This window comes from Oncorhynchus mykiss, chromosome 9 (genome assembly GCF_013265735.2).
Source record: "Oncorhynchus mykiss isolate Arlee chromosome 9, USDA_OmykA_1.1, whole genome shotgun sequence".
Classification (NCBI taxonomy): domain Eukaryota; kingdom Metazoa; phylum Chordata; class Actinopteri; order Salmoniformes; family Salmonidae; genus Oncorhynchus; species Oncorhynchus mykiss.
The window spans coordinates 43,435,126-43,456,323 of record NC_048573.1 but is presented as its reverse complement, the minus strand read 5'-3'; the positions used below and the strand labels follow the sequence as shown (position 1 = coordinate 43,456,323).

At 43.7% G+C, this 21,198-nt stretch overlaps 1 protein-coding gene across 1 annotated transcript in view; it reads left to right on the top strand.

The window, feature by feature from the left end:
* espn (espin) overlaps positions 1-21,198 on the top strand; it is a 99,857-nt gene that overhangs the window by 16,273 nt on the left and 62,386 nt on the right. Inside the window, exons 3-7 of the mRNA XM_036986946.1 lie at positions 4,951-5,137; positions 7,224-7,406; positions 10,395-10,526; positions 17,400-17,649; positions 20,235-20,509. Of these exons, the coding sequence (XP_036842841.1) occupies positions 4,951-5,137; positions 7,224-7,406; positions 10,395-10,526; positions 17,400-17,649; positions 20,235-20,509 (1,027 nt within the window). The remainder of the gene's footprint in view (positions 1-4,950; positions 5,138-7,223; positions 7,407-10,394; positions 10,527-17,399; positions 17,650-20,234; positions 20,510-21,198) is intronic.

The window sequence follows — 21,198 nt, the reverse complement described above, 5'->3', positions numbered from 1 at the left end:
ACAATACAGGCATGAAGAAGGGGACCGCTTTCTAGTCGTCACTGGCATTGTTTAACCGAGGCCTTTTGCTGTGGGGAGATAGCATTGTGATGTCACGGTTTATTATACGGCGTAGAACAGAATGTTATCTTCTGGATTTCAAAGGGTAATTGGCCTGTTTGACAGCTGTTACCTTAGCTCTCAGAAATCACAAGGGAGGCAACCCCTCACAAGGGAAGCATTTCTCCTTTATCATACGACTCTGTTCCTTCATTTATTTTTATTGAGCACTAGTTAGCGGAATGTAAAAAGCTACATTCATCATCATTGTTTAGCCCCCCATATAGTTTCCCTTTCCTGTTGGTAGTAATCCGACTTAGCTAGCTGCACAGAATGTGGTAAGGATTGGATTTGTCTGGAGCACGTTATTACAGATGGATGGTTTCAAGGCCTTGGAAACCCACATGCTAAACATTTGCTCAATTTACAGTGCAGAAAAAAACATCAAAGGCCCTGGAATCCATTCCACAGATCACCTCTAAAGTCCTTCGATAATTGACTCCAAGGCAGGCCATTCATGTGCAATAGTTCTCACATTTGTACTTTTTGTTTTTAATTTTTGACAAAGTTGAGTTAGGCTGACCATTCTAAAACTGTACGGTGAAATCGTCAATCTACATCACAGTTCTGACATCACAACATACCGTGGGAAGTGTTCCATTGTTTAGCCTAATATTGTACTGTATTTGCACAAAACGGATTACTAAAGGTATACAACTGTTTAGTTACGGTAACTTAGTTAGCTGTGAACTGTTTGTCTGGACAAGAGGTCAGTTCAGTCAGGCACTCCGCTGCAGCTATGAAGTGAAGCCAATTTTATTTGACCTTTATTTAACTAGGCAAGTCAGATAAGAACAAAGTGGGCAGAACTACCTCGGGGATTTGATCTAGCGAACTTTTGGTTACTGGCCCAATGCTCTAACCACTAGGCTACCTGCCGCCCCAGAGGTGTGTGAGCCTAGTGTAATGTGAGGTGTGAGCCATAGTCAACATGCCAAGTACTCAGCTGTCAGCAGTGTGCTGCTCATTAGGCTATGTCTGTCTGTCTTTTGTGGTAGAAAATGGGGATAGGGATGCAGGACTGACGCAGATTTAGTTCCTAGACAATGGCCACCAAATGTATGGGCCTGGGCTCAAAGGGCTGAATCTGTGAATTGTACTTCCCTGTCATCCTGTGTCTCCACAAAGCTAACAGGATGACGTGCTGTGTCTCCGCTGATAGTGCTGCTGGAACATAAAAGACAGGCGACGAACTGGCAATAAACCTCAGCGAGATGGTTGCACAGACTCACAGAGAAAGCAAGAGAGAAGGAACATGTTATGCAATCAATTAGCGCAGATTAAGAGCTTTGCCAGGGCTTAATTGCAGCATAGGGTCAAAAGGGGTGGGGCGACTGCTGCTGACTGAGGGCCATAAAATCTACTTTTGAGACATTCTAGATGCCCAAGTGTCATGGTGGGTGAACTTTCAGCAGCATCTCTCTCTCTGGGTCTAAAGTAGGGGTAGGCAACCCTGTTCCTGGAGTGCTGCAGGTACTGCAGGATTTTGTTCTAACTAGGCACCACATCAGACCAATTTAGCTAATTGTTCAGTTCAATGATTGCCTAAATTCAACACACCTGGTCTTCCAGGTCGGTTAAATGAAAAACATGAAGTGCCCGCGGCACTCCAGGACCAGGGTTGCCTACCCCTGCTTTAGACCCAGAGAGCGAGATGCTGCTGAAAGTTCACCCACCGCGGCACTCGGGCATCTAGAACGTCTCAAGTATATTTAGAGTGTAGGATTTGGATTAGCCTAATGCACTCCCACTTTTCCCACGTCCCTTTTCCATGCTATATTTTCTGCCTAGCCAATTATAGTAGATGGATATTTAGCGCAACTATGTTAGGGTCATTGTTAGGGTCAAAGGATGCATAAATTGAAGGTTAAAAGCTATTTTGGGGGGGGATTAGAATCTTTAACTTTCTAAGAATATATCTTGTTGAGTGTGTTGTTGTGTCTGGATTCATCCAAGTCTGTGAACCGCTATTGGTGTTGTTTATCAAAAAAATGAATATATACAGTCCCATCCAAAATTATTGGAGCCCTTGATAAAGATTAGCAAAAAAGACTATATAATAAATAATACAAATACTGAGCTATATTGTATGCTCAACATATTGACAATTATTTTATGCTTTTACAATTACTCAGAAAAAGAGATTATGTTTAACAAGTAATAAAACAAATTCTCAAAGATAGGTGTCAAAATTATTGCCACCCCTGTTTTCAATACTCTGGCACCCTCCCCTTTCGAGGATAACGGCACTGAGCCTTCAAAAAAACGAGATTGGTGAACACATTGGGATGGATATAGACCATTACTCCATACAGAATTTTTCCATATCCTTCATCCTTTAGTCTGCGCTTATGGACGGCCCTCTTCAATTCAAACTAGAGGTTTTTGATGGGGTTCAAGTCCGGATACTGAGATGGCCATAGCAAAATTTAGATTTTTTTTATGGCCAATTAACATTTCCTTGTGGATTTTGATTTGTGCTTGGGGTTATTGTCTTGCTGTAAGATCCACTTGCGCCCAAGTTTCAGTCTCCTGGCAGAGGCAAACAAGTTTTTGTCTAAAATGTCCTGGGAATTATTTTGTCACTAACAACCTCATGCTAATCACATTAGCCTATGTTAGCTCAACCGTCCCGCGTGGGGACACTGATCCTGTAGACGTTTTAAACTGAGATGAATTTTAAAAAGTAGAATGTGAATGCGGATGTAATTTTGTTTGATTTTATTTCTAAGAATCTTCAGGTGTGCCAATACTATTGACACATCTTTTTGAGAAAAAAAGTAATAATATAGTTTTCCAATTTTTTGGAGCATTCGATATAGCTCAGTATACATTTTTTCATCATCTTTATCAAGGGTGCCAATAATTTTCTATGTGATTTTATCTGTTGAGACTGTATGAGGGTGCAGGTAAGTCATTTTACATTTTTTGGTGGGGGGTGGGGGTGGGGGGTGTATGTTGGTTAAAGTATGTCATTTCTTCAGTCCTCTGTAACAGCATGGAGGAAAACTTTTCTCGTCATGGGTCACTTAATTATTTAAACAAGAAACGCCACTGAGAACACAATAAGCTTTTATCAGGCAAGAAGCCTATTAGTGTGACAACATCCATTACTTTGCTAATAATGAAGATAAGATTGCCCTTTGTTACATACACTGAACGTGGAGGAAGGGAGAATGGTGTGTATTGTATCCAGTAATAGTGGAGGCAATTTCAAGTTGACAAGTTACAGACGAACAAAATGGCTCGTGTGCATGTTTTTGTTGAGGGTGTGTGGGACGGGGTATCATCTATTGTCACACTTTGTGTTTCTACCCTCGCACAAAGACAAGCCTCTTTGTTAAGCCCTTTTGAAATCTACACCTGTACTCCTAAAGCAATTCCTTTAGTGGAGTACCTGAGTCTGTGTAGGCTAAAACTCAGTAGTCACCCTTGTCATGAGGCATCTCATAAGAGCTCATAGACACCTTGATGCAGTTTCTATCCAGTGTTTGAGGGGGTTTGTGTGTTGCGTCAATATTCGCATGTTAGTGTCAGCCCCTTTCCATAAACATACCGTATGTTGAGCACCCTCTCCAGACCCCGGGATGCAGGAGAGCTCCGGCCCACTTTAGTTACACTCATGAATAATGCAGCCATCTGCCTACTTCCTGATGATAGAACTGCAGATTAGGTCCCCTTCCTGTGGCATTTAAATATTTAAAGGGCACTTGTTTTTACCTGAAACCTCGCCCCAAATGCACCCCAAGGATGCCCCGTTGGTCACGCCTAAGATTTGGGGCTTTGTCATATTTTCAAGGAACAAAGGAAAGGAAAGGAGGTGTTACTTAAGGTGTTACGTTTTGGATCCAGGAAACGTATACATCGCCCAAATATAGCTTCAGTAACAACCTCAACTTAGTCGAGTAAGTTGTTGGCTTGGGTTCTAACTGCTGTCTCTATTCTGTGAGGGGAAACTGGGTGCAATTGTGTTTGGTTTGAGGGGAGACACCCCTCCTCCTTTACCCCTCCCCCTCTTTACATCTCTTTTCCTCCATCCCTCTGGCCTGTCACCACTTACTGCCACCTGGTTAACCCTGAGGTAGTGAGGAACAGAACCAGCAGGGTAGTAAGCCTCTTACTGGACTCATTGCCCGCTTGTCAGTCAGTGTCCAAATAAAGCAAGGCTGTATGGGATTTAGAAGGGAAGCACTTCACTCCTTCAACTCCCTCTGTGACTAGGAGATCTGGGGCAAGCAGAGGCATTGTCATTGGATAGGGCAAATAATTATCCACTGCCAAGTTGGCCTTTGGGGAACGGGGAGAACAGGGAGGGCGGAGTTTGGCTCCAGGGGGTGGAGTTGGCTCGATGTGCTAATCAGAATACCTCCCCCAGTCATGGAGCCTCATGGAAAGGATCCTTAAGGTGGCAACTAGGACCAAGCTTATTCCAAGGGCTGTTATGAAGTTATGTTGACCTGTCAGTGATTAGATTAGTTTGGGTACAAAGAAAACCTCCTAGAATTTTTTTTTATTTTACTAGGCAAGTCAGTTAAGAACAAATTCTTATTTTCAATGATGGCCTAGGAACAGTGGGTTAACTGCATGTTCAGGGGCAGAACAACAGATTTGTACCTTGTCAGCTCAGAGATTTGAACTTGCAACCTTTCGGTTACTAGTCCAACGCTTTAACCACTTGGCTACCCTGCCGCCCCGAATAACATTACTGCCCAATGTTAGCAACCGTATACATGTTTATACACTCTTCTTGGTTAACCCAAAGTAGTTATGTTGTTCAAGAATCACAATGTAATAATATGGTAATTTATTAAATAAAGCTGAATACAGGTCTATTTTTTTATGCTCCTTTAGTGTTGTCAATTCCCAAACAAAGAATGGTGCCACACCCCTATACCTGGCCTGCCAGGAAGGTCACCTGGAGGTTGTCCAATACCTGGTGAAAGACTGTGTGGCGGAGCCAGGCATCAGAGCCAATGACGGGATGACACCTCTGCACGCCGCCGCCCAAATGGGCCATAACACTGTCATCGTCTGGTTGGTAGGTCAATGGTCCCCACTTCATGCTGTCTTTGGATATTTCTTCTACTGTATTTGTTGTACTATTTTCTAGTATATTTTCTAGTATATTTTGGTCCTAGACAAGCTCCAAATAAATCCAATGTGGGTGTACATTAATATCCAGAGACCATAAAGAGCCTAATTCATGGCAATAAAATGCTATTGATATGAAATGTTACGAGCAACATCAGACAACTGCAATATAAAAATAAATACTAATATGCTTAAAGCAAAGAAATGCATTATGGTGGAAAACAAGCTATAGCTAAAGGTTAAAACTAATGTTCTAGAAGGCTAGAAGGAATGTCCTACTGGAATACACCAGCGTCACCAATAGGGGCTCACTTGTGGTAGCGTAGCACACAAACAGTGGGGCAAAAAAGTATTTAGTCAGTCACCAATTGTGCAAGTTATCCCACTTAAGAAGATGAGAGAGGCCTGTAATTTTCATCATATATACACTTCAACTATGACAGACAAAATGAGGGAAAAAATCCAGAAAATCACAGGATTTTTAATGAATTTATTTGCAAATTATGGTGGAAAATAAGTATTTGGTCAATGACAAAAGTTTATCTCAATACTTTGTTATATACCCTTTGTTGGCAATGACAGAGGTCAAATGTTTTCTGTAAGTCTTCACAAGGTTTTCACACACTGTTGCTGGTATTTTGGCCCATTCCTCCATGCAGATCTCCTCTAGAGCAGTGATGTTTTGGGGCTGTTGCTGGGCAACACGGACTTTCAACTCCCTCCAAAGATTTTCTATGGGGTTGAGATCTGGAGACTGGCTAGGCCACTCCAGGACCTTGAAATGCTTCTTACGAAGCCACTCCTTCGTTGCCCGGGCGGTGTGTTTGGGATCATTGTCATGCTGAAAGACCCAGCCACGTTTCATCTTCAATGCCCTTGCTGATGGTAGGCTTTGTTACTTTGGTCCCAGCTCTCTGCAGGTCATTCACTAGGGCCCCCCCCCCCCCCCCCGCCGTGTGGTTCTGGGATTTTTGCTCACCGTTCTTGTGATCATTTTGACCCCACGGGGTGAGATCTTGCGTGGAGCCCCAGATCGAGGGAGATTATCAGTGGTCTTGTATGTCTTCCATTTCCTAATAATTGCTCCCACGGAGGATTTCTTCAAACCAAACTGCTTACCTATTGAGGATTCAGTCTTCCCAGCCTGGTGCAGGTCTACAATTTTGTTTCTGGTGTCCTTTGACAGCTCTTTAGTCTTGGCCATAGTGGAGTTTGGAGTGTGACTGTTTGAGGTTGTGGACAGGTGTCTTTTATACTGTTAACAAGTTCAAACAGGTGCCATTAATACAGGTAACGAGTGGAGGACAGAGGAGCCTCTTAAAGAAGAGTCTGCCCCACTGCATGTGGAAAGCAACAAAAAAGATAATAATGCTGGCAAGCAAGATTTATTGTATATTTATTGTATAACAGAAATAGCTTAAAACTGATAGTCCAATGATTGTGCTTGAAATGTGCTCTTCAGTACATAGGCATAAATAACCAATATAGTTTTATAGTTCTTGCATTTGTAATACTCTAATTGTATGGGTAATGAATATTACAAAGGGGAAAAAGCAGCTCCAGCTAGGAAACTTAGCTAACGGCAATTAGAAAACTTAGGTAACGGCAGCATGCTAACAAAATGTCACCATTCAAACTCATCTTTCCTGGAACAATAGTTCAAAAGTTATTAACTTACTTCTTTTCATGAACACGTTGGACTGGTTTCTTTGGTTGAGTTTGAGAACATTTAGGTGAGCTGTCTGAAGGTGTTTCCAGGAAAGACACTGAAGAATGACTCAGGGAATTAAGAACAGTGGGCCTATTACTGCATAATTTCAAAAACTGATCGGTTTGTTCCCCCTGCAATAGCAGACATCGGAGGTTACTGACGTAACAGCTGTTCTAATGAACTAAGCTCCGTATTCAGTTGACACATTTTTTGTTTAATTTTCTAAATCCGCTTCTACACTAATTGGCTGGTGGGCTGGATCTGGTCCGCGGGCCGTAGTTTTCCCCTGTCTGGTTTAACCTCTACTGTTGTCCCATTGCAGGTGAGTTTCACAGAGATCAGCCTGTCCGACCGGGATGGTGACGGTGCCACGGCTATGCACTTTGCCGCCAGCCGTGGCCACGCCAAGGTGCTCAGTTGGCTGCTGCTGCACGGCGGCGAGATCATCACCGACAGCTGGGGCGGAACGCCGCTACACGACGCCGCTGAGAACGGGGAGCTGGAGGTGTGTGTGTTTGTGTGTTGGTTAACAGTTTTTAATGTGCTACCATATAGATGGCGCATGGTTTTTAACTTATTTTGTATATCTCATGACAGAAAAGAGCTTCTGGGAAGGATATACTCCAAACACACGAACAGGCACTCATCCCCATCATTCGCTGGAGAAATAAACTGAGATTTCGTGGAAAGAGTGGCTAATCTGCCTTTGCCATCTGTACTGTTAGCTAACGTTCAATCACTGGGAAATAAATGGGATGAACTGAAAGCACGTATACCACCACAGACCGATGCTGGCACTAAGACCGCACTCAATGAGCCTTAAGCAAACAGGAAAACGCTCATCCAGAGGTGGCGCTCCTATTGGCCGGGAACTTTGATGCAGGGAAACTTAAAACAGTTTTACCTAATTTCTATCAGCATGTTAAATGTGCAACCAGAGGGAAAAAAACTCTAGACCACCTTTACACCGCCCCAACAGATCCACAGATGATGCAATCTCTAATGCACTCCACACTGCCCTTTCCCACCTGGACAAAAGGAACACATATGTGAGAATGCTATTCATTGACTACAGCTCAGCATTCAACACCATAGTGCCCTCAAAGCTCATCACTAAGCTAAGGACCCTTGGACTAAACACCTCCCTCTGCAACTTTGTCCTGGACTTCCTGACGGGTCGCCCCCAGGTGGTAAGGGTAGGTAACAACACATCCGCCACTCTGATCCTCAACACTGTGGCCCTTCTGGGGTGTGCGCTCAGTCCCCTCCTGTACTCCCTGTTCACTCATGACTGCATGGCCAGGCACGACTCCAACACCATCATTAAGTTTGCCGATGACACAACAGTGGTAGGCCTGATCATCGACAACAATGAGACAGCCTATAGGGAGGAGGTCAGAGACCTGACCGTGTGGTGCAAGGACAACAACCTGTCCCTCAACGTGATCAAGACAAAGGAGATGATTGTGAACTACAGGAAAAGGAGGATCGAGCACACCCCCATTCTCATCGACAGGGCTGTAGTGGAGCAGATTGAGAGCTTCAAGTTCCTTGGTGTCCACATCACCAACAAACTAACATGGTCCAAGCACACCAAGACAGTCACAAAGAGGGCATGATATAACCTATTTCCCCTCAGGAGACTGAAAAGATTTGGCATGGGTCCTCAGATCCTCAAAAGGTTTTACAGCTGCACCATCAAGAGCATTCTGGTTGCATCACTGCCTGGTATGGCAGCTACTCGGCCTCCAAACGCAAGGCACGACAGAGGATAGTGTGTACGGCATAGTCACTTTAATAACTCTACCTACATGTACATATTACCTCATTTACCTCGACATTGGTGCCCCCGCACATTGACTCTGTACCGGTACCCCCTGTGTATAGCCCCGCTATTGTTATTTACTGCTGCTCTTTAATTATTTGTTATTCTTATCTCATATATTTGTATTATTTTTAACTGCATTGTTGGTTAAGGGCTTGTAAGTAAGCATTTCCCTGTAAGGTTGTATTCTGCACATGTGACAAATAAAATGTTATATGTATATAGGGAGTTGATAGGTAGTGGATGACATTTGTCCACAGAACAGTCTGGGATACTGGGGCCGGTTGCACCAATTGGTCGCAAAAAAAAGTTGGTCTTAAATGCGTAGCTACGTCCGACTTTGTGATCCGAATTTACACCTGTTGCACTAACCAAAAATAAGACTAGTCGTAGCTGTCCAGCATAAACAATGCACATTCATGAGATTTGATATCTTCATTATGATGGTTTCTAGGCAGCGTCCATTACTAGGCTGTTACCAGCCTAGCCTAGTTAAGTTGAGGTGGGTGCTCATGATCATCTTGTGTAGTTTGCACATCTCAACAAGTGGATTTTATTTCATATTTTCTTGCATGGTAGCCTACTCGACCAAAAGCCCATAACTTGCCTAATTAATTAATTGATCTCTGACTGGGCAAATAAGTGGAGGTGATAGCTCATCTATTGGTTGGCTCATCTATCACTGATCAGAAACAAATATTTAGCATGCTAATGTAGCCTAAATCAAGCGTAGGCTATTATTTACTATCGACTCACATATGTGCAACTCCAACAGCCCGCAGAGGTTGTGAAATATGAACCTGAGACTCGCATGCTTTTGAAAATATAGATTGCTATAGATTTTTATGCGTTTCATGATGATCGGCCCAATTTCACACCCTACGCCTGGTCCCTACTAGGCGTTGAATTTACGCCCAGGTGGTGCAACAGGTATATTAACATTATCATTACGACCCGCTTACTGGTGCAACCGGCACCTGAAGTCTATGAGGCTGCTGATGTCACACTTGTAGCAGAGGTCTGTGACTGGCAGGATCTGTCGGAGGGGACAAGACAATGGGTCAATGGGTTGAGACACCATATAGGGCTGTGAAGCATGAGTGCGCTTACACAGTACACTCCCATTAGAGATCGCAATCTGCAGCGGTTGACATTAGCTGGTTAACTCGTACGTGTTGTGATGTTTGTTTGGCCGATGAGAGTAATGCCCATATCAGCTTACAACCATTAGCAGGCCCAGGAAGATCTGTGTATGTCTTTTTTTAAAGGTATTTTTGAAGAGTTCAAGTATTTGAAAGATGGGGAAGATAGGGGGAGGGTGAGTCAAAGGGCAGTGGGCCATACTGTATGTGACGAGAGGGTGTAGGAAGGGAGAGAGGCTAGTCAAGACACCAAGGGGGATGAGAATAACGAACAGGTAACTTCGTACAAGTCCAGAAACTATCCAAGTGAGAGCGGCAAGTTGATATTGTCTCCCTTCCTTAGGTTAGACGCCTCACAGCTGTTGTGTGAACTCTCTCTTTACAACATCCCAGACAGTTATTTTTTTGACGAGCTGACCTCTCTGTCTTTGTCTCTCTTATTGTCTCTTTCTTCCTCTGTCTCTTTTTTCGTGTTTCTGTCTCACTCTCCTTCTCCCTACTCTCGCTCTCTCTTTCTCTCTCTCAGTGCTGTCAGATCCTGGTGGTGAACGGCGTGGACCTGGGCATACGGGATCAGGACGGCTTCTCCGCGGCCGACCTGGCAGAGTACAACGGGCACGCCCAGTGTGCCAAGTACCTGCGCAATGTGGAGAACATGGTGAGAGACACGGGATGTATTCATTAGGACATACAGTGGCAAAAGGAGAAGGAGAGGGAGAGAGATGGAAATGGGGGCGGGGGAGGGGTGAGATGTGTTTCCCACAAACCTTGGGGAGTCTCAGAAGTGTTTATTTTTTCTCATGCCACCCACAAGGGCCATGCCAGGCAGAGAAGGTAAATAGCAGTAATTGTCATTAGAGGAGACACCGGTGTCAGTCGGGGGACATGCTGGCTCCTGTGGCTACAGTGCCCACATTCACAATGTGTTGTGTCATCACAGGCTCCATGTGAAAGGAGTTCACGTGGTTTGTTATGGGAAAGCAATAAGAGGGTATGAGCCCTAGTTTAGAAGAGGGGAGAGTACGATCACCACTACAAGGCTAGTTGGGTTCTCGCCACTGTCCGTGGGATGTTGACATTTGTAGGCCGTTTTCATTTGTTCCAAGATTTTATTATGAACACCGGCTCTTTCCATGGCATAGACCGTACAGGTGACGCCAGCTGAATGCTACGATCCCTTATTAACGTCATATGTTTGATCAATTCAGTCAGTGTACACTGCATTCGGAATGTATTCAGACCCCTTCACTTTGTTACGGTACAGCCTTATTCTAAAATGTATTTAAATTGTGTGTGTGTCCCCCCACCATCATTCTACACAGAATACCCCATAATGAGAAAGCAAAAACGGGTTTAGATTTGTTTGCAAATTTATTTAAAAAATACATTCACATAAGTATTCAGACCCTTTATACAGTACTTTGTTGAAGCACCATTGGCAGCGATTACAGCCTCGACTCCTCTTGGGTATGATGCTACAAGCCTGGCACACCTGTATTTGGGGAGTTCCTCCCATTCTTCTCTGCAGATCCTCTCAAGCTCTGTCAGGGGAGCATCTCTACACCGCTATTTTCCCGGTCTCTCGATCATAGTTACCATCAGATTCTTGGTCACCTCCCTGATCAAGGCTCTTCTCCCACGATTGCTCAGTTTGGCCGGGCGGCCAGCTTTAGGAAGAGTCTTTCTGGTTCCAAACTCCTTACATTTAAGAATGATGGAGGCCATTTGGTTCTTGGAGACCTTCAATGCTGCAGACATGTTTTGGTACCCTTGCCCAGATCTGTGCCTTGACACAATCTTGTCTCAGCGCTCTACAGACAATTCCTTCGACCTCATGGTTTGGTTTTTGCTCTGACATGCACTGTCAACTGTGGGACCCTATTCAGAGAGGTGTGTGCCTTTCCAATCATGTCCAATCAATTGAATTTACCACAGATGGACTCCAATCAAGTTGTAGAAACATCTCAAGTGTGATCAATGGAAACAGGATGCTCCTGAGCTCAATTTCGAGACACATATGGAATCATGTAAAAAAAGTGTTAAACAAATCTAAATATGTTTTATATTTGAGATTCTTCAAAGTAGCCACCCTTTGCCTTGATGACAGCTTTGCACACTCTTGGCATTCTCTCAACCAGCTTCATGAGGTAGTAATCTGGAATGCATTTGAATTAACAGTTGTGCCTTGTTAAAAGTTCATTTGTGGAATTTCTTTCCTCCTTAATTCATTTGAGCCAATCATTTGTAGGGTTGGTGTACAGAAGATAGTCCTATTTGGTAAAAGACCAAGTCCATTTTATGGCATGAACTGCTCAAATATGCAAAGAGAAATGACAGTCCATCATTGCTTTAAGACATGAAGGTCAGTGAATGCGGAACATTTCAAGAACTTTGAAAATTTCCCCAAGTGCAGTCGCAAAAACCATCAAGCACTAAGATGAAACTGGCTCTCATGAGGACCACTACAGGAAAGGAAGACCCAGAGTTACCTCTGCTGCAGTGGATACGTTCATTAGAGTTAACTGTACCTCAGGTTGCAGCCCAAATAAATGCTCCATAGAGTTCAAGTAACAGACACATCTCAACATCAACTGTTCAGAGGAGAATGCGTGAAATTATTATTATTATTATTTTCACCTTTATTTAACCAGGTAGGCCAATTGAGAACAAGTTCTCATTTACAACTGCGACCAAGATAAAGCAAAGCAGTGCGACACAAACAACACAGAGTTACACATGAGATAGACAAACATACAGTCAATTACACAAAAGAAAAGTGTATATACAGTGTGTGCAAATGTAGTAAGATTAGGGATGTAAGAAATGTAGTAAGATTAGGGAGGTAAGGCAATAAATAGGCCATAGTGGCGAAATAATTACAATTTAGCAATTAAACACTGGAGTGATAGATGTGCAGAAGATGTAGAGGTGTAATGATCGGTAAGCTGCTCTAGCAGCTGATGCTTAAAGTAAGGGAGATATAAGTCTCCAGCTTCAGTGATCTTTGCAATTCGTTCCAGTCAATGGCAGCAGAGAACTGGAAGGAAAGGCGGCCAAAGGAAGAGTTGGCTTTGGGGGTGACCAGTGAAATATACCTGCTGGAGCGCGTATTATGGGTGGGTGCTGCTATGGTGACCAGTAAGCTTAGAAAAAGCAGGGCTTTACCTAGCAAAAACTTTTAGATGACCTGGAACCAGTGGGTTTGGCGATGGATATGAAGCGAGGGCCAGCCAACGAGAGCATACAGGTCGCCGTGGCGGGTAGTACAGTTGAAGGCAGAAGTTTACATACACTTTGGTTGGAGTCATTAAAACTTGTTTTTCAACCATTCCACAAATTGCTTGTTAACAAACTATAGATTTGGCAAGTCGGTTAGGACATCTACTTTTGCATGACTGTAACGCTCGTTGAAATGGGTAGACCAAGGCGCAGCATCATTTGGGTTCATCATAACTTATTTTAAATGTGAACCAGCAACAAAACAATAAAGAGTAACAAACAAATGAACGTACAGTCTTGTAGGGCTCAAAAGCAACAATACAAAAACAAGATCCCACAAACAACAGTTGGGAAAAGGCTACCTAAAAATGATCCCCAATCAGAGACAACGATAGACAGCTGCCTCTGACTGGGAACCATACCAGGCCAACATAGAAATACAAAAACTAGACTTCACATAGAAATAATAAACTAGAGTACCCCCCAAGTCACGCCCTGACCTACTCCACCATAGAAAATAAAGGCTTTCTATGGTCAGGACGCGACAATGACACAAGTCATTTTTCTAACAATTGTTTACAGACAGATTATTTCACTTATAACTCACTGTACCACAATTCCAGTAGGTCAGAAGTTTACATACACTAAGTTGACTGTGAATTTAAACTGCTTGGAAAATTCCAGAAAAATGATGTCATGATAGGGTAATTGACATCATTTGAGTACCTGTGGATGTATTTCAAGGCCTGCCTTCAAACTCAGTGCCTCTTTGCTTGACATCATGGGAAAATCAAAAGAAATCAGCCAAGACCTCAGAATAAAATTGTAGACCTCCACAAGTCTGGTTCATCCTTGGGAGCAATTTCCAAACGCCTGAACGTACAACCAATAGTACGCAAGTATAAACACCATGGGACCACGCAGCTGTCATACCGCTCAGGAAGGAGATGCGTTCTGTCTCCTAGAGATGAACGTACTTTGGTGCGAAAAGTGCAAATCAATCCCGGAACAACAGCAAAGGACCTTGTGAAGTTGCTGGAGGAAACAGGTACAAAAGTATATATATCCACAGCAAAACGAGTCCTATATCAACATAACCTGAAAGGCCGCTCAGCGAGGAAGATGCCACTGCTCCAAAACCGCCATAAAAATGCCAGACTACAGTTTGCAACTGCACATGGGGACAAAGATCGTACTTTTTGGAGAAATGTCCTCTGGTCTGATGAAACAAAAATAGAACTGTTTGGCCATAATGACCATCTTTATGTTTGGAGGAAAAAGGGGGAGGCTTGCAAGCCGAAGAACACCATCCCAACCGTGAAGCATGGGGGTGGCAGCATCATGTTGTGGGGGTGCTTTGCTGCAGGAGGGCCTGGTGCATTTCACAAAATAGATGGCATCATGAGGTAGGAAAATTATGTGGAAATATTGAAGCATCATCTCAAGACATCAGTTAGGAAGTTAAAGTTTGTTCACAAATGGGTCTTCCAAATGGACAATGACCCCAAGCATACTTCCAAAGTTGTGGCAAAATGGCTTAAAGACAACAAAGTCAAGGTATTGGAGTGGCCATCACAAAGCCCTGACTTCAATCCCATAGACAATTGTGGGCAGAACTGAAAAAGCGTGTGCGAGCAAGGAGGCCTACAAATCTGACTCAGTTACACCAGATCTGTCAGGAGGAATGGGCCAAGATTCACCCAACTTATTGTGGGAAGCTTGTGGAAGACTACCCAAAACATTTGACCCAAGTTAAACAATTTAAAGGCAATGCTACTAAATGCTAATTGAGTGTAGGTTAATGTGATTAAATAAATAATTCTCTCTACTATTATTCTGACATTTCACATTCTTAATATTAAGTGGTGATCCTAACTGACCCAAGACAGGTAATTTTTACTAGGATTAAATGTCAGGAATTGTGAATCTGACTTTAAATGTATTTGGCTAAGGTGTATGTAAACTTCCCGACTTCTTCTGTGTATGGGGCTTTGGTGACAAAACTGATGGCACTGTGATAGACTGCATCCAATTTGCTTAGTAGAGTGTCTGAGGCTATTTTGTAAATGACACCGCCGACGTCAAGGATCGGTAAGATAGTCAGTTTTACGAGGGTATGTTTGGCAGTATGAGTGAAGGATGCTTTGTTGCGAATTGTTGTGAATCAGGCCTTCATGGCCTAATTGCTGCAAAGAAACCACTACTAAAGGACACCATTAAGAAGAAGAGACTTGCTATGGCCAGGAAACATGACCAATGTACATTAGACCGATAGAAATCTGTCCTTTGGTCTGATGAGTCCAAATTTGAGATTTTTGGTTCCAACCGCCGTCTCTTTGTGAGATGTAGAGTAGGTGAACGGATGATCTCCACATGTGTGGTTCCCACGATGAAGCATGAAGGAGGAGGTGTGATGTTTGGGGGTGCTTTGCTGTTGACACTGCTGGTGATTTATTTAGAATTCGAGGCACGCTTAACCAGCATGGCTACCACAGCATTCTCCAATGATACGCCATCCCATCTGGTTTACGCTTAGTGGGACTATCATTTGTTTTTCAACAGGACAATGGCCCAACACACCTCCAGGCTGTGTAAGAGCTATTTGACCACGAAGGAGATTGATGGAGTGCTGTATCAGATGACCTGGCCTCCACAATCACCCAACCTCAACCCAATTGAGATGGTTTGGGATGAGTTGGACCGCAGAGTGAAGGAAAAGCAAAAGTCCTCAGCATATGTGGGAACTCCTTCAAGACTGATGGGAAAATAATTCCAGTTGAAGCTGGTTGAGAGAATACCAAGAGTGTGCAAAGCTGTCATCAAGGCAAAGGATGGCTTCTTTGAAGAATCTCAAATATATTTGGATATGTTTAACACTTTTTTGGTTACTACATGATTCCATATGTGCCATTTCATAGTTTTGATGTCTTCACTATTATTCTACAATGTAGAAAATAGTAAAAATAAAGGAAAACCTTTGAGTAGGGGAGTCCAAACTTTTGACTGGTACTGTATATACACAGTCAAAAGTTTGGGTACACCTTCTAATTCCAGGTTTTTCTTTATTTTTACTATTTTCTAAATTTAAGAATTATAATGATCTAGGATCATGTCACTCTTTGTAGGCGGTGCGTACTGGCGGAAGAGAAGTCAGACGCAGGAGAGCAAAAACTGATTTACAACGGCGCAGTTTAATAAACAAAACCACCGTAAACAGAACACTAAACCCGTGACACACCAGCATAACATGCACAAGCACTACAATAAACAATACCGTATAAGGACTTGGGGGGGGAACAGAGGGTTAAACACACAACATGTAATGATGGAATTGAAACCAGGTGTGTGGGAAGACGAGAGAAAACAAATGGAAAATGAAAGGTGGATCGGCGATGGCTAGAAGACTGGTGACGTTGACCGCCGAATGCCGCCGAACAAGGAGAGGGACCGACTTCGGCGGATGTCGTGACACCCTTGTCCGTGTAATCATATTCATAATAATACAAATGCCGATACTGATCTTGGATCGGTACTCCTACTCTGACTGAGCTTTATAAATAGGGGCTGCAGTCCAAGATATGTGCGTGCTGCATAGCCAACTCCTTGTCATGTCAAACATTGACAAACATAGTAGTTGGCTTAACAACAGATCTGGGACCAGGGTAAAGCTTCACTGGGTTGATTGATTGCACAGCTCATCAAACACAGCAGGCACATCCACCTGCAGCCCTCCGGCACCTCCTCAATGAAGTGTAGTACCTAACTGATTGTCACTCAATGTCACCTCAACATTACCTTGGCATTGAGGTGACAGATTATGGACAGTCAGTGCGGTCGATACTTTTAAAGTGGCAGTCTCAAGCCGCATTAGATTCTAAATTGTGTGGCTCGTGCGAGCTAGAAGTCAGCACCTAAAGATGATCATCTGTAATTTGTTGTGGTGTTGTTTTGACTACTGACCTGGGGCCTGTTAAGGAGTGGTAAAGACCCTGTACACACTCTGGTTGTTAAACACATTTGATACAATGTTTGGTTGTGATACAACTGATACTGATATTGAAGATTTGCACGGAAAATGTTTGCACAACCATTGTACGGTGTTTCCATAAGGCTTTGTGTAATTATTTTCGATATATAACATTCGAAGCGTTGAACGCGACCTCACTGAACACCAGTTACTTCAAGACAAGCAAGCACACACATTTTCTTCAGGAAATGTTCCTTTTCAGTCTCATGCTAGGTTAGCGGTGCTGTCCCCCAGGTGCTTGGTTGACCATTTCGTTAACCCCTCATTGTGGTTGTCTTTTTCCAGAGTGTGGAGCACCGCGTCCTTTCCAGAGACCCATCGGCTGACCTGGAGTACAACAAGCAGCCTGACTCAGGTTTGTCGTCCCCCAACAACACCATGCCCCCGGCGGGGTCGGGGCAGGCCCAGCAACCCGCCCACTTCGACATGGGCTCGCCCTCCAGCACTCTGTCCAATTACGACTCGGCCAACTCCAGTCAGTCCAGCACAGGAGGGAAAAGGAGCGGCTCGCCCCCATCGTCGCGAGCCCCGGCTGGTCAGTCACAAACACACGCTTTGTCACACATGGAGGCACTTAAACATGCCAAAACACATGCGTGCACACACACACGCATGCACGTGCACACACAAACACTTACACTATTTAAATGAACTTCCTGAAGTTGAACCCTGATGAAGATAATAGTTCAGATTTCACAGGAAGAAAAAGTCTGTCATGCTATTGCAAGGCAGTTGTGCCGAATACACTATTGAATACACTCTTTGTATGATTTTATGTGCTTTAGCCAACTTTAGAGTGTGTGTGTGTGTGTGTGTGTGTCCCAAACATGACATGACATATTTTCTTGGGTAATGCACCCTACACGCTATTATCATAACAATGGTGGGAACTTCAACCGCTCATCTGACTGGAACAAATTCCATGTAACAGTTTGCATTCTTTTGTGTGGTGCCACGGCAGCACTTTATACAAGTAGTACCCTCTAGTGGCAGATAGGATAAATAATCTGTCTGTGAATCAACCAAATTCCAAAACCCTGCACACTCTCCAGAACAAGGGTCTGCAAATGCAATCCCGGAGAGCTATTGGGTGTGCAGGCTTTTGTTCTACCCCTGCACACCAGTTATTAAATAATGACGGTTCAGACTGAAGACTGATTAGTTGAGTGTTTTAAAAACGTGTGTCATAACATAATAATAGAATGGATTATTTAGCGCTTTTCCAGGTGCTTAAAGCACTTGACATATTATGTAGATGAAACTTGCATCATCCACCAGCTATATTGTGTAATACCCTGCCTGGGTTTTGCTACAGTGCCTTGAAAAAGTATTCATCCCCCTTGGCGTTTTTCCTATTTTGTTGCATTACAACCTGTAACTTAAATTGAGTTTTATTTGGATTTCATGTAATGGACAGACACAAAATAGTCCAAATTGGTGCAGTGAAATGAAAAAAATGACTTGTTTCAAAATATTCTAAAAAATAAAAAACGGAAAAGTGGTGCGTGCATATGTATTCACCCCCTTTGCTATGAAGCCCCTAAATAAAATCTGGTGCAACCAATTACCTTCAGAAGTCACATAATTAGTTAGATTGCACACAGGTGGACTTGATTTAAGTGTCACATGATCTGTCACATAATCTCAGTATATATACACTTGTTCTGAAAGGCCCTAGAGTCTGAAACACCATAATGCAAGGGGCACCACCAAGCAAGTGGCACCATGAAGACCAAGGAGCTCTCCAAACAGGTCAGAAACAAAGTTGTGGAGAAGTACAGATCAGGGTTGGGTTATCAAAAAATATCTGAAACTTTGAAAATCCCACAGAGCACCATTTAAATCCATTATTAAAAAATAGGAAGAGTATGGCACCACAACAAACCTGCCAAGAGAGGGCCACCCACCAAAACTCACGGACTAGGCAAGGAGGGCATTAATCAGAGAGGCAACGAGACCAAAGATAACCCTGAAGGAGCAGCAAAGCTCCACAGCAGAGATTGGAGTATCTGTCCATAGGACCACTTTAAGCCGTACACTCCACAGAGCTGGGCTTTACGGAAGAGTGGCAAGACAAAAGCCATTGCTTAAAGAAAAAACTAAGCAAAACTAAGCAAAAACGTTTGCTGTTCACCAAAAGGCATGTGGGAGACTCCCCAAACATATGGAAGTAGGTACTCTGGTCAGATGAGACTAAAATTGAACATTTTTGACGTCAAGGAAAACTCTATGTCTGGCGCAAACTCAACACCTCTCATCACCCCGAGAACACCATCCCACCATCCAACCATGGGGGTGGCAGCATCATGCTGTGGGGATATTTTTCATCAGCAGGGACTGAAGAATTGAAGGAATGATGGATGACGCTAAATACAGGGAAATTCTTGAGGGAAACCTGTTTCAGTCTTCCAGAGATTTGAGACTGGGACAGAGGTTCACCTTCCAGCAGGACAATGACCCTAAGCATACTGCTAAAGCAACACTTGAGTGGTTTAATGGGAAACATTTAAATGTCTTGGAATGGCCTAGTCAAAGCCCAGACCTCAATCCAATTGAGAATCTGTGGTATGACTTAAAGATTGCTGTACACCAGCGAAACCCATTCAACTCGAAGGAGCTAGAGAAGTTTTGCCTTGAAGAATGGGCAAAAATCACAGTGGCTAGATGTGCCAAGCTTATAGAGACATACCCCAAGAGACTTGCAGCTGTAATTATTGTAAAAGGTGGCTCTACAAAGTATTGAGATATGCACGCTCAAGTTTTCAGTTTTTTTGTCTTATTTCTTGTTTGTTTAACAAGAAAAAATATTTTGCATCTTCAAAGTGGTAGGCATGTTGTGTAAATCAAATGATACAACCCCCCCCACAAAAAAAAATATATTTTAATTCCAGGTTGTAAGGCAGCAAAATAGGAAAAATGCCAAGGGGGGTGAATACTTTCGCAAGCCACTGTATGTCCATTGAAATATAATTCCTAGATCGGGCTGTCGGTCATCCCCTCGTCCACCCATCGACTTGAATGGGGGATGTCCGTACAATGAATTCTATTTCCATGGCCACATCAGCCATTTTGTGGCAGAAATCTCACCACTGACCCACCGTGTCCTTGTCACAGGTGGAGGCCCAACGGAGTCGACCATCAATGACATGCAGACATACATGGACATGCTGAACCCAGACGTAGGGGGTGGAGTTCCCAACAGCAAGGACCCCGCCACCAACGCTGCCACTCAGCAGCCTCCCCCACCCCCACCAGCCTTTCCACCACCCCCTCCCCCTGACTGCCCCTCCCAACTACCCCCACCCCCCGGCTACCCGCCACCCCAGCCCCCCGAGGACTCAGACGCCGAGATCTACTTGAAGGTGAAGAGCAACCTGAGGCATGTGGAGAATGAGGTGAGCTTCTCTCTTCTTTTACTGGTGAAAAGCAGAAGGTCACGACTCTGGTTTCTCAAGGGCCACAGTCCTGTTGTTTCTTTGTTAACGAATCCCTGGAGTAGAGATATATGCGCGCGCGCACACACACACTATCAAGTCACTTGTACATGCAGTCCTTCACATGAATTAATCAGCCTTTTTGAAGACTACGTCTTCTGTGTCCATTGAGAGAACAGAACATGTAGTATCCAGGAATTAAGGAGATCGATTTCCTCTCAACCTAACCATTTGATGCCATTGAGCCCCCAGTCTAAAAATGGTTGCCCCATTTCTTCTCTCTGGATGCTGGTGACAGATGGCCAAGTCCTCACAGAGGGTGGCTTATCAATGCCAGGCTTTCCTGCTTGTCATTATCCTGATGACCAGTCCAGTGATCAGTGAAATCCTCTAAAAGCCTTGTGGCTAATATTCTAGCGCAAAATAGCATAGGACAGCAATATCCAAGACTCATTACGCCACAAGATGGCTGGACAGGGAGCCAATGGAGTGTTTGGAAGCCCTAGCCTAGTGGACTCAGTTAGTGTGATTGCATGATTGAGCCCTCCTCAGCAGTCTTATCTCAATTAACGAGCAGCAAGCTGATCAAACAGACCCCACTATTAGCCCCCCATAAGAGCAAACTTACCCTCCCCTATATCATAACCTTA